The 14362-nt window shown below is 37.5% G+C and overlaps 1 protein-coding gene across 24 annotated transcripts in view; it reads right to left on the bottom strand.

Annotated features, from left to right (window-relative positions):
* Positions 1-14362, bottom strand: part of ENAH (ENAH actin regulator) — a 159551-nt gene that overhangs the window by 12236 nt on the left and 132953 nt on the right. For 6 of the 24 annotated variants that reach the window (XM_081491534.1, XM_081491538.1, XM_081491536.1 and 3 more), the window contains 8 exons: positions 11742-12046; positions 9783-10586; positions 7525-7829; positions 6449-6594; positions 6233-6290; positions 5404-5452; positions 2774-2840; positions 173-235 (listed from right to left, as the gene is read on the bottom strand). In XM_081491534.1, the coding sequence (XP_081347660.1) occupies positions 173-235; positions 2774-2840; positions 5404-5452; positions 6233-6290; positions 6449-6594; positions 7525-7829; positions 9783-10586; positions 11742-12046 (1797 nt within the window). The remainder of the gene's footprint in view (positions 1-172; positions 236-2773; positions 2841-5403; positions 5453-6232; positions 6291-6448; positions 6595-7524; positions 7830-9782; positions 10587-11741; positions 12047-14362) is intronic. The other 18 variants (XM_081491557.1, XM_081491558.1, XM_081491547.1 and 15 more) reach the window with 6 other exon arrangements.

Raw genomic sequence — 14362 nt, 5'->3', positions numbered from 1 at the left:
ATCACTCAAAATTTTTTCTAAAAGAGTGTTTTAGATACACGTAAATATGAAAGATTTATGCTATCGCCATTTCTCCTTTGTGGTGATTACCAATCCATGTAGAAAAAGCTCAGCCCTATCCTGAAAATGTTATTTAAAAGTCTCAAATCACAAAGTCACATCAGGATGATACCTGTGTAATGAATCATAGGACCTGTTGTCAAAAACAATCTGATTTTTCCTTGGAGAATCCCGTCTATGAAGGGGAAAAACCATTTAAAGGGATACACAATAGAACTCTTAAAAGTAATTCTCATTTTGTTACTGTTTCACAGGTTTTTAGTTATAGCAAACAGAAGAAGAACTAAAGGAGTCCATTAACTTTAAAATAATTGTAAAAAAAAAAAAAAAGAAAAGATTATTTGGAGACTAAGTCTAGTTATGTGAGGACACTGTTTACTTGACAATTACAGAGAATTCTTTTAAAAAATCATTATGTAGTGGCTACTTTTACATACTGTAAAACCTACTTACATAAAAATTCAGCAAGTATCAAAACACAGGACATTTTTATTAGAGTGAATATAAATAAAACTACAGACTCAAATAAAAAGCATAATAAAAATCATTGTAGCTTGAAGTATACAGAATTAGCTCTTCTAAGGAGGCATGTAAAGAACTTTTTTCCATCTTGAATACAAGATCTGTAAGCTCCCAATAAATGCTATGGGAAGAACACACAAACTTCCCAATGTTACGTTCCAGTCATGATTTAGAGCTTTTTTTTTTAGTTTTTTATTGAAGGATAATTACTTTACAGAATTTTGTTGTTTTCTGTCAAACATCAACATGAATCAGCCATAGGTCAACATTATTGCTTTTATTCCACTGTCTGACATCTTCACTTAATACAGCATATATATTACAGGGTATTAATCCATCTTATCACTAAACATAATTTTGACACTGCTTATTTACTTTCAGTACTGTGCAAGGATAAAGTGTGCTTAAATAAAAGCAAAAAAAAAAAAAGGCCAATATACTTGTTTTCAGAGGGAATGAGGGGAATAATTTAGGAAGAAAAGCAATACAGTTCTTTAATTGGGCATTTTAGAAGGTTCACTCTGGGAAAAGAGAGGAAAACCATCTACCAGAGTTAGAACATGATTACAATACACTACTGGATAATAAGAACCCATATTTGATTAATCTATACAAAATATTTTTAAAATAGTGATGCTTAGAACATTTATTAAACTTTCTTTAGAAGTCTGAAAAGTCTCTGAAAGAATATTCTTTCCTTTATTAAATGAACCCAACCAGATCAAGGAACACATACATTCCACCTGGAGAAGTTTTTCCATGTCCCATCTACGATAGAACTTTTGCCATGAATTTAAGTTTAGCTTTAGGCAAGCTCATTATGGAATCCCTATCAATGAGGCAGGGATGAAAGTAGTGACAAAGAGAAGGCATTCCTCCCTGTTACAATTTGCAACTTCAAAGGACACAGCACATCACAGGTCTGTTCTGATATGCACAGTACTTGATAAACTGGGTTTTGTACAGTGCTACTGAAGAAAATCTGTAACAACTACTAGAGATACATTAGAAGGCCACATCAATTAGGTATCTGGGAACATAAATGCAGTTTTTCCACTCTGTTGAAAAAACATGTTCATCAAAAGCAATTCTAGTCAAATATATTCATCTTTCAGTCATGGAGAAACTGAAAGCTTCTACACATTCAAAAAGGCCCAGTTTCTTTGTGGAATTTAATTAACTATGTCATCACCAAATCTTTCCCACCAACAGAAAGAACCACACAAAAAACCAATCCAAATTTAGACTGAAGCTCATGTACAACAGACCTGTGACAATATAAGGTCTATTCTTGTATTTTTTTAAATTAGCTTTCTATAATTAGACGTTAAGTCTGCTTTTTTATGAGGCAAAAAAAGGTGAATAGCTCATAACAAAAGGCAAAAAAAACTTTTCAGTCTCAAGACACATACTTTTTTTCTAGAAAAAATATTAGTCCTTTAAACTGTCTCATAAACCAAGAAAATGTTTCATCTATGTTTAAGACCTACAATATAGTTATGACAGTAAAGTATACCTGGCTAAGGAATACTGAATTTGCTTGACCATGTGACACACAGCCACTTGTAGAAACATGAATTCACTCGTGTTGTTCCTGGGCATTATCTTTCTTAACTCAACTATAATTAAAAGTTTCAACTGAAAACTAAATCTTTCTACTCTATAAATTAAAAACTTTAGGTTTTATTTGGCTCTCTCTTAAACACTGTAGCCTTTTCTCTCCAGCTGCTTTTCAGTTTAAAGCATTATGTTTCTTTCAAAAGTTCAATGTTATTTACTGACAGTAATAATGATATTGAGGTTATACAGGAGAATGTCCTGTTTCTTAAGAAAAATGCTCAAGTATTAGGGCTGATGCAGCACATATTTGCAAACTGCTTTCCAACTATTCAGAGAGAAAAAAGTATGGATGTGTAGTTAAGAGCAAGCCGAAGTTGGCAAAATGTTAGTAACTGGTGAATCTAGGTGATGGATACATGGATGTTTGCTATACTATTCTTTCAATTTTTCTGTAGTTGTTTTGAATTTTTTCAAAATGTAAGTACTGGGAGGAATAAAAGCTATCTAGAAATTTCGAACAACCTGGGTGATAATAATAAGCATATGGTAGAATTCAGACCGATAAAAATGCATATGTTAGTTTCTTCTTAGATACAACTGTAACATAAAACTTAGAAAAAAAATTGATTACCTGGAAATAACAGGTGACTTGCTGCCATTCATTGTATTTGTTCTTTCCCAAGGTTTTCTTGTCGGTTCTTTAAAAATTAAAGAACATAAGTTAAATATCCTATATGCTCCCAGAGTTAGGATTCTAATTTGTATAATTTCAGACTCCAAATTGAAAAGAAATTACTAAGCAACTAAGTGTGACAACTTTCTCTACGAAGAACTTAAGATTGTTAAATTTACAATACTGTAATTCTATACACCAGATGGTAAAAAGTTTCTCTAATAAAGATAGGATAATAAGAATAAGGGTAGGATAATTTTGATTAATTACAATGAAATTGTAGGAATTATTTTAAATTAGTAAGGATAGCTTAAATTTATTAGAATGGGAGAGTACGAACTATATACTCTTTTAAACTATTTTTAGTGCCAATGGTAAAACAAATAAAAAGAATCTTTAATGTGTTCATGTACTTCAACATCTAATCTAAATTCAAACAGTCCCCTTGGCAAAAAATTCAAGCAACTCAAAATATATTTCAGAATGATCTCATTCTACTGTATTTTCCTTGATTTTCAAACAACCAATTGTTAGGACTTAGCAGACAAGTCCAGTTAAATAAAATTAGGTTTCTCTGAGCTTTCAGTTGATAGTGTTTTGAAAAATGAAGTTCTAAACTGTTTTTGCTAACCTGGGCTGCCTCACTGATGCTGTCACTGGCCTCACTGGATGACTGGGTGAAATCCAGACTGGTAGCCTCTCATGGAAGAACAAATTTGGGCCATAGGAGAATCAAGTCTAAGTTGCGTGGAATTTTAGCTTGAAAAACTGCTGATTTCTACTGTGGCCCCTCAACTGGCCTATGGACATGCTTAGGCAGCTTGTCCATAGGCCAGTTTTCAAACTGCACATATGCAAAACTAAACTCTCAACTCAAGCCTGAAGCACTGCTTATGTTTCGGATTTCTGTTGCCTTCAGTCATGTAGTGAAACAAAGTCATCATGCATCTTGCTTTACTCCTTGTCCATCAACCAGTCAATCATTACTCCTTCTGTATTCTCACAGCTAACACACTGACCACCACAGACTGAGCCAGTGGACGTAGATAATCAGATGAGGATGTCCATGACAGAAACAGAAACACAACCAAGAGATACCTCCAGAGTAGGGGAAAAGAGGGGAATCCTGAAGGACAACTGGACAGGCAGAGGATGGTCATAAGAACACTGTCATTAAAGAGACAGGCAAAGTGATGTCTCCTAGTCTCTTCCAGCTCCAACTCAACTCCTGATCTCTGCTCATGCCATACCCACTTCCTTTTGAAAAAGCACTCCTTTCTCTACTTCCAGCTAAGCTAAATACTCTTCAAGGCAAGGCAAAATACCATCTTTTCCTACAAAGATGATCCAGGTGACTCCAAACTATATAATTTCCTTCTCCTTACTACATTTTTTAATATTCAATATGTGGTTATAAAACTAACTTTTCACTTGTGTGTGTGTCTCAGCATACAAGCTGAAACATGAATTTCTTGTGCTTAGGGTGACTTCATCTTTCGCTTCTTTCTGGCCTGGCAGGTGTCTGATGTGGCAATTAGGGGAAAAAAACTGACTGCAACAAGTGAAACAAAAAAGCCTCTAGACCTTTTGAACGAATCCTTAATTTTATAAAAATGGTACACATGTGCAAACACACACACAAAAATACACGCTTCAGTTTTCCATGTTTTAAATAAGGGGATATACATTAGATAAGGAGTCTGTACACAACCTTCAGGGAATTAGTGAATATTTTGAAATAATAATCAATTTTGTATAAAAATATGATTTTTTCTTCCCTGGGAGAGGGTTCATAGTTCTTTTCAAATTCCAGAAAGTTCTGTGACTCTAAATTATAGCTGAGTCCTAAAATATCTATGGTTTAGTAATAGCATGTATACTGATTTTGGGAAGATAAGGTAAAAATAAGTAAATCACAAACAAGAGAATTTTTAATGAAGGTAACATAAACTGATTTGAGTCCTATTCAGAGGAAGAATTATTCACAGTTACAATATTAATTATAATACAGCAATCAAGCCACTACAGAGTCACTATTCAGTGAGAATGAGTGGTTGTTATAGGCATTTCCCTATAACCAATTCCTATGGCTAACTCCAAATATTAATTCATCAAAATGATCAAACTTCATTCCAAATTAGGTAGGGAGAGAAACAGGCAGTTCAGTGTTTAGTCATTTAGTCAAATATGAAGAAATGACATGTAAAATCCTCGCCTTTAGGAATCAATTACTAAAAGTATTTCTCTTTCATCTAGATAACATTTTCCCTTGCTTAAATGAGTAACTTCAAGTGATTAGCAACAATATACACAGAATATGTAAAAACTATGATTTTCAGAGAAAGTCATAGAAAACACACTTTGGATTTTAACAGATCTCCCAATGTCATAAAGAAATGAACAGCTGCTTCGGGGTCACAAAAGGTGCAGGAGAAAGTCAGTGCTTTCAAGTGTGAACCAAGAATTTCAATGTTTTAGTAACTAAGCAGTCACTTGATCCAAACATGGGGAAAGGGAAAATCTTTAATTGAGAAGCACTAATATTTAGATAAAGTTCGTCAAGATGAAAATGTATCCCTTGAACTTACCAGGTGTAGTTGTTGAAGAGGCCTTAGAAGTTACAGGCTCTGAGTCTTCCTAAATATACAGAAATACATATTGATAACATCGTATCTTCTACAAACCTGCTGTATACATTTGGTGCTTTACACCTTCTGCCATTTCCCACTTTTTCCTTCATCAGTCTTTTCTCTCTTCTACACTAAGTTTAGACTTTTTTCCCATCCTAGCAGCCCCACCTCCAAACCCCTCCCTCCCCCACTGCAGTTCCTCAGGGCCCCCTTCCTCATGGGTTCTCATTGAGAACTGCACACTCAGTGAGAACCGCACTTGCCAATGTGCTGTTGAATGGGAGAGAGGGCACAGATAATAACCACCGGTATTTGGTCAAATTCCTTCATTTTTAAATGCAAGGAAACTGCAACTCTAAGATATTTTAAAAACCTAGGAAAAAGTCCTTCACTCCTTTAACGGCAGGCTTAGGTACATAATTAAATATAAGAATTCCAGTACTTTTCCCCTAACTACACACATTCAGCCCATTTTACTAAGAATGTCATTAAAAATACATAAAAAGTGATGCCATTTTTAGTATCTGAAGAGTTAAAAAATAAATAGTTAGTTGAAATTAATTAAGTTCCAACTACTCTTTGACATGAGCTATACTTGAATTTCACCTTTTCAGGTGTAGCAGACTATTTTAATTTTTATTTCTTTTTTGCTCACACCACTGGGCATGTGGGATCTTTGTTCTCAGACCAGGGATCAACCCATATCCCCTGCAGTGGCAGCATGGACTCTTAGCCATGGGACTGCCAGGGAAGTCCTCATGAAGTAGACTCTTTCTTATTAACTTACATTTTTGTCCTCTTTTTGTTCTGTTTCTATCGTTGATCCCTTTTCAGCAATTCTTCTCCTGGGAAAAGGGTACATCATATAAAAAAATTAAAACAAATCATGTAACAGTTTACAACTATACCAAAAAGGAAGGCCTGCATCTAGTTAAATTATACTTAGAATAAAATTAACACAATTCTTTCAATTCTGGACACATCCACGTAATTTCTCGCTCACCTCCTGGCCAGCAGGGCACTCATTTCTTCCATTAAACCACTACCCCCTAAAGGAAGGGGTCCATTTCCACGACCTGTATCTGTTTTAGATGAGGCTGAATTCACACCAGTGGTGTTCCCTCCGCTTGGGAAAGAGGAATCCTCCATCTTAATGAGAATATAAACACACAATAAACTCCTATGTGGGGCAATCCTAATATATCAATCCTTTATTAATATATTATATTCAAAACAGAAGGATATATCCACATTAATTTCAATAAAAACATCTAGGTATTATTTTTTACACCTTAAGAACCAAAGGAGCAATTTTATGTATCAGTGAAGTTTTATCAAAGCTAACATCACCAATAATGGCATAAAATGCTATCACATGTCTCCTTGTATAAGGCATTGAAAAGGACGCATTACTTTGGTGGTAAAAATCGGAAAACCTGTCCCCCAAAATGCAACCTGAATAAAATCTTAGGGAAATATCAGATCTACAAAATATTTATATTATTGTCTTCAAAAATGTCAGTATCATGAAAGAGGAAAATGCAGAATTATTACATTTTAAAGTCAATTAAAGAGATATCACAACAAAATGTAATAGGAGTGACCCTGGAGTAGAAAAAAAAATTGCCATAAAAGACATCATTGGACAATAGGTGAAATTTTAAAAGATTTGTAGATTATGTAGTATTGTATCAATTAAATTTCCTGATTTTGATAATTATACTGTGGTCATGTGGGTGAATGTTCTTCTTACAAAATACACACTTCAGTATTTAGGGAAATAGGGGCATGGTATCTCTGATTTATCCTCAATTCAGACAGAAAGAGTGTGTGAGTTTATGCAGAAGGAAACATATAAAAAGAATAAATATGGTAAAACGTTTAGTGGTCAATCCGAGTAATGAATTTACAGAAACTCTACACTATTCTTGCAACTTTTCTTAAGTTATTTCAAATTTTTTTAGTCAAATGAAGTTAATAACACGGGGTTCATACAATGAGAATACAATAAATTCAATAGTTTGGATGCTGAGACAGAATGAGACACACATAATACAATGAATTAGGAAATCCATTTACCCGTGACACTTTCCTAAGTTTTGCTCCAGCAATTGCAGCTGCAAGTCCAGTTAAAGGGCGATTGTCTTCAGACATGGATCCCGAAAAAAATCCAGACGCAGGGAGGGGAGGAGCAGGAGGTGGAGGAGGAGGAGGGGGTACTTGATTGGGAAGAGGCGGGGGAGGAGGCGGGGGCGGAGGCCCTGAGGAAGGGAGTGGGGGGGGTGGCGGGGGTCCTGGGGGAGGAGGGAGTATGGCTGGTGCCTGGGCAGGACCTGGTGGGAGTGGAGGAGGGGGTGGAGGTGCAGGTGGTCCCAAGACAATGCCTGAGAGAAAGAAATGTTAAGACCGTCAATGATAGAGCCGCATTACACTATCTCAGGAAGAAAGGCATGTAGAGTCACATGCTAAATTAAACATTTATTACAAATTTGTGAGCTCAATTTACGTAACAGTTAAAATCCAAGTCAGTATTAAAAAGATACTACAAAAAAGTTTTTTTAAAAAAGATCTGAAATTTAAAGCCAAATCTTAAGCTAACTACTTAAACGTAGAGTTTTAGTAATAGAACTTCGAAACAGATCATCTAATTAGGTTTTTTTGTTGTTGTTGTTCATGGAGATTTGGTAGCATCACTGAAAAGAGAAATGTATGTATAGGGTAGCTGTTAGTGCTGTTTGAAATAACAGACCCAAAATAATCTGGATAAACCTTAAGAGTTGAGATAATAAATTCTACACTAATGAAACATATAGTTTACTTGCTTTCCAAAATGGCTGAATTGAGAACATGGAAGTGAGCGGGTCCCAGGCTTCAATATCTCAAAAATATTCCATACTTAAATACAGTGTATAAAGAGAGCTTGAGAACAATCGAAGTAAACGAATCTTTACTTTATTAGAATAAAAGTAAAACCTCAAAACAACTATCAGAAATAACCAGGAGACACAGAACTTGTACACAGTTTTAGCCTAGAAGACGGGGGTGGGAAAATGTCCAGGTCTTGTAAAATCACAAAGTAGTGGACAAGTACAAGAATCAGGAGACTGACCCTGTAGGTCCTCTCCCTTCCTTAAAGGCTTAAAGGGCTATTTTAGGACAAATAAAATGCTATTTGTGTATAGGGTGGTTAAATTTTTCAAAACTGCTAACTTTGAACAGTGACACAAGCTGACACGACAGACTGCTGGAAGGAAAACAGTGATGGGCTGTCAATCTTCCAACATAACTCTGAGGATACAGGAGGTGGGCTGTCTGACCTTGTCACACTGTGCCTCTTTTGTCCAGCACTACTTTCACAGTGATACTGAACTGCATCTACTAGAATTGTGATGCAATGTTTAAGCAAAATTCAGTAAGTCAACATGAAACATATATATACGGAGATAACAAGCACCCAAGAACCAAGATTTTTTTAAGGAAATGTGCTTAAATCCAGACTATAAAACTGCTTCTTTGTAAGTACAAATTTGTCATATTCCTTCCTCAATTTCTCACTAAATCCTATTTTAAAAAGGGAGATGGTTGCTAGGCATCTTTTTATTTACTTACAGAACAAGGTCCTTCTCTACTTAGGAATAATCCATACCTAGATGATTACAACCCTCTTCCCTGTCACCGAGACAGCAAAGTTCAAGCATGGGGAGTAGGAGGATGACTGTAGAGGATACTACCATCTCCCAACTATCCCTACAGGCTGCTACCTCTTACAATGCGGACCACGGAATCCTTTGGGGCACACATCATGACTGCCCTCTCCCCACTCTGTGCAAAGTTGGGATGCTCCCCCATGGTTTAGGTGGCAGCCACTCCTGGAAGTCTGATATGAGAAGCCCAATGCATACAGGAGGGGCCAAAAAGAAACAGGGTCCAAGATAAGAACTATCCCAGAGGAGACTCTTGGATGACACAGATTTAATGACTACAGTTGGGCACTAAACATAATCTCTGTATTTCCCAGAAATTAAAGGAAGACATGTTTGATTATATATTTATTGTGTGGATTAATGTGTCTAGTAATGTTTTCCCAGTGATTATTCAGAGAAATGTACAGAGACCCTGAAACACAGAAAAACACCTCCAATACTGCAGAAGAACCCAAATCTAGCTCAATAGGGAAATTCCTCCTACTGATTCTCCAAATGCAATCAATCCAACAGAAAGAAACCCACCTTCAACTTTTTCAAAACCATCCTCCCCATTCTTCTAGGGAAGTGAAGCTGTCTGAGGTGGAACATTTTCAAGGGGTTAGCGGTTAGTCACGATAAGGGAAGCCTTACCCTGCTGGGCTGGAGTCTCGGCCGGCTGAGAGGCTGCCTGCAAGCCTGGCTCAGGAGCAGAGGAGTCTCCCAGCACAGAGTTTAGAGGAGTCTCCACAGAGGCAGGGGCAGCTGCAGAGGGAGAAGGGAGAACACTAGGCTTGGATGAGGGAGTTGAGGCAAGAGGGGTGCTCGGAGGAGGAGGAGGAGAAGCTTGAGATCCACAGTGTGAGAGTGGTGCCAGGGAAGGCAGTGGAGGCGGCGGTGGCGGCGGTGCTGCTGGCCCTGAGGTAGGCGGTGGAGACACGGGGTGCGGGACAGAGTCAGGCAGCCCGTTGGGTGCTGTTGGTGAGGGGGGCATCGGGGGCACAGGAGAAGAAACAGAAACAGGGAGGACAGGCCTTGGGCCAGTGGCTTTGCCTGGGGGGCTGCTAATCATTACTGGAGGAGATGGAGGGAGGGGCGAAAAATTGGAAGTTGGCCAGGCACAGGGCTTCGCAGCTGGAGGCTGAGGAGAGGGTGTGTTCACAGGAGAAGAAGGGCGAGAGTTTTTGTTCAGAGGACGAGGAACCGTAGCATAGTGGGGAAGGACCGGGTGGAAGGCTGAACCTAGAGATGTCGCAAAACGCGTCGCGGAGTGTCGAAGTGGTGGTGTAGGGGGTGTGGAAGTAGGTGGCAAAGCGGTCACTACAGCGTATTCAGGAGTGGCCTCTGACACTGGAGCTGAGATGACTTTAGCGTATGATGGAGGAGGTGCTGAAGGAGGCTGGCAACTGGCATACTCAGGAAGTGGAGCACTATACAGGGAGCTGTCGGAGGATGGAGCTGGACAGAGGTAGAAAGCAGCGGCGAAAGACAGGATAAAAAAGGAGAGAGAAAAAGGGAGCTAGTAAAGCCACAAAACCAGCATTCAGACAAAATGTACAAATGTAGACTACAGTTAGTTCCAGAGAATTAAAGCACATGTGCAAATAACTGACTTCACTCAAGAATGTTTTAACTTATAAACAAATTTTGAGATCCAAAAGGTGGTATGTTTTCTTTAAATCAAGTAACAGATCAGTAAATTAAACTGATTAGCTTATTGTTACAGCAAAAAATACAGTCGTCTTAATCTTCATTATTTTATGCACTAAAAGGACATTAACATTACATGAATAAGATCACAAGGAAGAATAAGTTGCCTTTTAAAAATAATAAACAGAGAAACTAGCAAAAAGTTTATCAGTAAGGGCTAGAAACCCCCAAATTCAATGATCATTTGTGGAAAAGTTATGTTGGCTATAATCCCAGAAAATAACTAAGCAATCAAAACAAATGAATTAACTCAACAAACTAATCAATCAATATTTAATCAACCCACATTGAGACTTTAGCTATAGATCATATGGAATAGAAAAATTCTTAAATCCTATAATAAATGTTAATTTTAATGAATGTCAAAATACCTCAAATTTTTAGTCATATCTTTACCCTTATGTCCTTCAATACAATTCCATCATATTTAGCCATGTTCACTAATTTTTCACAATACATTTAAATTACTAGTCAGCTTTAGAGATGGTATTTTTTTTCCTTCAAAAACTTGAGAACACAATCAAGCAAATTTCTGGAAAGCTACAGTGTTCATGAAAATTGAAGCAACCTCAAAAGGGAAATATATTCCAAAGTCATCTAACACAAAATATTTCCCATGAAAATACATTTACACTTTATAGCCAATTTATAGGCCATTAGAAGAATTAGAATGCCAGAATAAAATTTTCCAAGACCTTTAAGTCTCCAAGCAATAAAAGCAACACAGAGAAAAACTAAAAAAAAAAGATAAAGTAGCAATCGCCACGTATTTTTTTCTAATTTCGAATCGTACTGCTTAATCCCAAGCATCTCAAATGCTAAATATTCTTCCTAATTTATGACTCCACCAAACACCACCAAGCTCAGACATCAGGAACACAGAACAGTTTGTAAACTTCTTACCAGCATTTGATATTCTCCGCTCTCGCTCCCACTCCAGCTGCTCCCTCTCTAGTTGCTCCTGCCGCTCCCGTTCCTGCCTTTCCCGGTCCAGTCTCTCCAGCCTCTCCCGCTCTTGTCTCTCCCGCTCCAGGCGATCCTGACGCTCCCGTTCTTGTCTCTCTCTCTCCAGCTGCTCCTGTTCCAGCCGCTCCCTCTCCATCCTCTCCCTTTCTAACCTCTCCCTCTCCATTCTCTCCCTCTCCATTCTTTCTCTCTCCAGCCTTTCCCGCTCCAGCTCCTTTTGTCGTTGCTGCTCTTGGAGTTGCCTGAAATAAGAAAGTAAACAGTAGGAAATTACGGCTACTCACAATGAAAAACCCATTCTTTCCACAATGAACCTACAAGAACCTTATTTCTTATTTAAATACAAAGCAGTGTAGACCGTGCAATCAGCATCTCTTCTTCCACGAGAAGAAGGCCTATCTTTGGTAGAGACAGCTTATGTTACATACAAATGAAAAAAATTTCTCTTATTAGGATCATTTTCGCTGCTTCAGCACACTAAACTAGTATCACATTTTATCCTGCACTTTTCCTGGAAAAAGTGGTCCAAAGAAACGAATAACTGAACATACCACTTTAATAACCAAGACATTATTTCATTTAATGAAAATATTTCCAAATTGTAATTACCTTCCTAAAATGACATCAGATTTTCATTGTACAAATTATACTTTATCATATCAGAAAATACAATGGCTAGTCACAGCAATAGCTCAATAAAAGTTTGGTGAATGGGGAAAAAATAGTTAAGAGAAGAAATAAACTTTAAATCATATTAAGTCTCATATCCAGAGATCAGTATAATTAACATTTTGGCAGTCATGCTTCCAGACTTTCCCTCATGTAAAAATACACATATAAACCAAAACCAAATAAAACGATATTTTGCTACCACTCTGAAATCTGTTTTCCTCTCTCCTACTTGATATATTATAAAAGGTATTTAACGCACTAAGTGAAGTTTTTGAACCTTTACTTTTCATGCCTGTGTAGCATTCCACTGTTCAGTTCATAGTTTGAGAAGTCTCCTATGGTACAATAGGGTAGCCTAATACTATTACTAATATGGCAATAAACATTTATCCTCACGTATCTTTGAACCATTTTCTAACTGCTTCTTAAGCATCACCATCCACACAGATTTGCCAGATGAAAATATATAAATATCAAAATTTTTGATACACAGTTCCAAATTGTCTTCAGCAACAGTGGTGCCAATTAATACTCACCAGCAGTCCAATAGTATATGAGAATATCCATTTTTCTTTCCTTTCACTAACACTGAATACTATCATTGTTTTTAATCTTTGCTAATATGATTGATATCATGTAACAATTTTCATTTATTTAATTACTTCTGATGTTAAATAGTCAAGTCAAGTCAAGGCTATGGTTTCTCCAGTAGTCATGTATGGATGTGAGAGCTGGGACTATAAAGAAAGCTGAGTGCCGAAGAATTGATGCTTCTGAACTCTTGAGAGTCCCTTGGACTGCAAGGAGATCCAACCAAGCAGTCCATCTTAAAGGAAATCAGTCCTGGGTGGTCACTGGAAGGACTGATGTTGAAGCTGAAACTCCAATATTTTGGCCACCTGATACGAAGAGCTGACTCATTTGAAAAGACCCTGATGTTGGGAAAGATTGAAGGTGGGAGGAGAAGGGGACGACAGAGAATGAGATGGTTGGATGGCATCACCGACTCAATGGACATGCTGCTGCTGCTGCTGTTGCTAAGTCGCTTCAGTCGTGTCCGACTCTGTGCGACCCCAGAGACGGCCGCCCACCAGGCTCCCCCGTCCCTGGGATTCTCCAGGCAAGAGTACTGGAGTGGGTTGCCATTTCCTTCTCCAAGGCATGAATGTGAAAAGTGAAAGTGAAGTCGCTCAGTCGTGTCGGACTCCTAGCGACCCCATGGACTGCAGCCTACTAGGCTCCTCCATCCATGGGATTTTCCAGGCAAGAGGACTGGAGTGGGGTGCCATTGCCTTCTCTGCAATGGACATGAGTTTGGGTAAACTCCAGGAGTTGGTGATGGACAGGGAGGCCTAACATGCTGCGCTTCATGGGGTCGCAAAGAGTCGGACACAACTGAATGACTGAACTGAACTGATGTTAAATATTTTACAATTTGTTTACTGATTTTTATATCAGCATGGACTGCATATGTTCTTTGGTCAGCTTTCTCTTGGGAGAGTTAATACTCCATATTTCTTTGAAAGGTTCTTTTCTATATTAAAGGTAACAATGCTTTGTCACGTTGGTCATAGGTATTAACTTTTATTATGGCTTTATGTCTTTGATTTTAAAAGTGTTGTTTTGTAATATGGCTTTTAATTTTCTATAGAAAATCAAGTAATATTATTCCTTTATGTTATTTGCTTTCTATATTCTTCTTAGGAAGCCCTGTCCCACAAAAAGATTATATAGTTGCTAACATTTTTTTTCAAACTTTTATTTTTTACAATAAAAGCCTTAGTTCATATGAAATTCGTCTTGGGCTTAACATGTGAAGAAGTGACCTATATCACAGCACCTATTATTGAATAGTTTATAGCCCTGATTTAAGATGTCACCTTTAT

Source organism: Giraffa tippelskirchi, chromosome 5, assembly GCF_054371585.1.
Source record: "Giraffa tippelskirchi isolate mGirTip1 chromosome 5, T2T-mGirTip1v1.2.pri, whole genome shotgun sequence".
Taxonomy (NCBI): domain Eukaryota; kingdom Metazoa; phylum Chordata; class Mammalia; order Artiodactyla; family Giraffidae; genus Giraffa; species Giraffa tippelskirchi.
This window is presented reverse-complemented; position numbering and strand designations above follow the sequence as displayed.